At 53.9% G+C, this 2,942-nt stretch overlaps 1 protein-coding gene across 1 annotated transcript in view; it reads right to left on the reverse strand.

Moving 5' to 3' along the window:
• Window positions 1-28: 28 nt before the first annotated feature.
• Window positions 29-2,942, reverse strand: part of LOC102763296 (leukocyte immunoglobulin-like receptor subfamily A member 6) — a 7,077-nt gene continuing 4,163 nt past the window's right edge. Inside the window, exons 8-12 of the mRNA XM_015561443.1 lie at window positions 2,867-2,892; window positions 2,540-2,627; window positions 1,164-1,271; window positions 518-576; window positions 29-439 (exon numbers count right to left, since the gene is read on the reverse strand). Of these exons, the coding sequence (XP_015416929.1) occupies window positions 293-439; window positions 518-576; window positions 1,164-1,271; window positions 2,540-2,627; window positions 2,867-2,892 (428 nt within the window). The 3' untranslated portion in view covers window positions 29-292. The remainder of the gene's footprint in view (window positions 440-517; window positions 577-1,163; window positions 1,272-2,539; window positions 2,628-2,866; window positions 2,893-2,942) is intronic.

Here is a 2,942-nt window from a genome sequence, read left to right on the forward strand (position 1 = left end):
TATTATTTCATATGTTTGATGTGTCATATTTACATTACAATTCCAGTTAAAACATTCACTTGCTTTTGTTCACACATTGATTCTTGGGAAGTCTGTTGCCTTGATTTCCAAATGTAGAGACATTGGCTTATCTTTGACTTTAGAATAAGGTGAATCCTCAAGAGTCCCAGGGGCACCTCAGGTCTCCACAGTGGGTGAGGCACTAGTCAAGTATCACTGGGGGCAGCTTCCCTGCCTACTGGGGTCCCTGCAGGCCCCTTTCCTGGAGTGTGGGGTCTGGGTCCCTCTTGAGCTAGTGGATGGCTAGAGCAGCGTACACACTGGGCTCTTCTGGGGGCTCCTTTGATGGGGAGGATGAGGATGCACTTTTTTGTTGTCTATGGGCCAAGAGGTTCAGCTGTGCATAGGTCACATCCTGGGGGGCATCAGATGCAGCAGCCTGGAGCAGGGGGAGAGAGATGGATGAAATGTGCTTGGGGTTTGAGAAACATAGGGGCCGGGGGAGTATTGGACCCACCTGATTGTCCATCTGTCTGTTCTCTTCTGCTTGTCTGTCCTTCATGTCCAAACATTCCCCTGATAGGAAAGGAAGAGAGGTGGTCATTCCCTGCTTGAGTCTTGATATTGAGCAGTTCACCTGGCCATACACACTCCCAGGGGGCCTTCATGCTGCCTGTTCTGCTGGAGAGGCAGTGAGACAGACCAGCAACTCCTTGATTCCACTGTTGAAATCCTCCTGTCACTTATCGTCATGTTGCCAGATCCAGCAATAAATTAAAAAGATCACATACCATGACCAAGGAGGATTTTCTCAGGAGATGCAAAGATGGTTCAATATTCGCGAAGCAATAAACGTGATACACCACATAAACAAAATGAAGAATAAAAATCACATGATCTTATCAATAGATACGAAAAAAGCACTTGTGAGAATGTTTCCTATTCATGAGGTTGAAAAGGATGAAAGATGACCTTACCTCTGTCCATGTGGGCTGCCAGTGAGTGTATTCTTCCTAGGTTTTCTGATTTGAGATTCTGGAGAAATCCTTTTCTCAGCTCACCTTCTCCATCTAATTGGTTTTCCTGTAGCAGGTGCTCTGAGTCCCTCCATTGTGTGACCCGGGTCACCTTGTGTGACCCAGGTCACACCCTTCCCTACTCACCTGAGGTCCTGCCTTTGCTCTGACGCTGATGTTGGAGGAGGAGGAAGAGAAGAAGAGAGAGCAGCAGGACCAAGGCCACTAAGACAGCTATCCAGTACCATTTGAGACCTAAGACATTAGTGACATCATGAATGAGCCAATGATGCTGTTTAATGAGCACCTGCTGTGTGCGAAGCACGTGCTAGGGTCTGTCATTCATCTCCTCTCACGTCACAGCAGTCATGCACCAGGCATTGCTGACCCTACCACCCACTATACTGAGGCTCAGTCATGCCCCAGGTCATCCAGCCTGGAGGGGGTGGGACGGGACTGGAACCCGGGACTGTGGGTTCCTTATGCTGTCCTCAAGAAAACCCCTCCCCACCTCCCAGGTGAACAGCAGATTTGTGCTCTGGGATCCTCCTCTGCAGGAGCCTGTCCACGTTTCATCTGCAGCTGAGGATCCTTCCTCATTACCCGCCCCCAGCATAGCAGGGACAGGAATGGGCAGGGTGTGGGGTGGACTCTGAGTCTCTCCTGGATCCATCTCCACCCACATGTCTCTGACACCCCCAAGGAAGGTCGGCTGGGCTGGGGCTCTGCCTTCCTGAGCTCTGTGAGGCCCTTATGTCACCTCATCTCCCAGCAGCCTGTGAGCAGGATGGGGCCAGGGATGAGCAGACAGGAACCCGACACTCAGAGGAGAGAAGGGACCGCCCAGCCCCACATCAGGAGCAGCAGAGCCAGAAGCTGAACCAGGGCTGATCCACCCTGTTCCCTCCTCTGAGCTGAGCCTGAGATGAGGGGTAGGACCTGGAGGCCTGGACCCTTGTCCTGCCTGTCCCTCCCTGTACAGTGTCACTATCACTGAGAAAGAGGGGACAGGCCCCATACCATCACATCCCGGGGGCTTCCTTGTGAGGCCCCTGTCCCAGGAGGTCAGGGCCAGAACTGACAGGAAATCTGAGCTCTGGACAAGGATTTTCTCCTTTTACACTGATGCCCAGATAAGGGTAGAGCCTGTCCAAGTGAGAGGCACCTGAACCTCTTATAGCTCAGTCCCCGTCCCCACATGGTGGAACCCACCACCTCCGCACAGAGACCTTCACACACCGTGGGAGGGAGAGACCTATCATCAGAGCCTCCTGGGTTCAGGATGGGGCAGACGGGTGGGGGCTGCCTTCTCCCACATGAGGCCAGCTCCCCCTCCCCAGCCTGTGCCCCCACATCTCCCTCTGCCATGACCACCCCACCCATCACCTGCCTCAGAGCCTGGGACTCCCAGACCCCTGGGACACAAGCCCGTCCTTGAGAATCTGGGGCACTCGATCCCCTGACAGACTCAGGACTTGCTCAAGGGGCTGTGCTCCCTCTGAGCAGAGATCCCTGGGACTCACCAGCTGTGGATGTGGGCCCTGGGGGTGAGGTCCTGGGGCCTCCAGAGGGTCCTGGAAATGAGGACAGGAAGAGGGTGAGAGGCTTGGGCTGAGCCCGGACCCAATTTCACACAGACACTCTCTTATATCTGTGCTTTGACCCCTGAGACCCTCCCACTGCTTCAGTATCCAGGTGAGAGAAAGGGAGTGGACAGGTTGAGAGGCCTCTAAGGAAACGATCTCCTAGGGGTGACCGTCCAAGAGTCCTTCACTCCCTTTCAGCTCATAATCCGTACAGGGAGAGTTCTCTGAGTTGCCAGATCAGCAGACAGGGTCAGGAGTCCTCACCTGAGACCAGGAGCTCCAGGGGCTCACTGGGGTGTGACAGCAGGAAGGGGGAGGAACTGTGTGAGCTGTAGCTCCT

This window comes from Myotis davidii, unplaced genomic scaffold (genome assembly GCF_000327345.1).
Source record: "Myotis davidii unplaced genomic scaffold, ASM32734v1 scaffold1097, whole genome shotgun sequence".
NCBI classification, from domain to species: Eukaryota; Metazoa; Chordata; class Mammalia; order Chiroptera; family Vespertilionidae; genus Myotis; species Myotis davidii.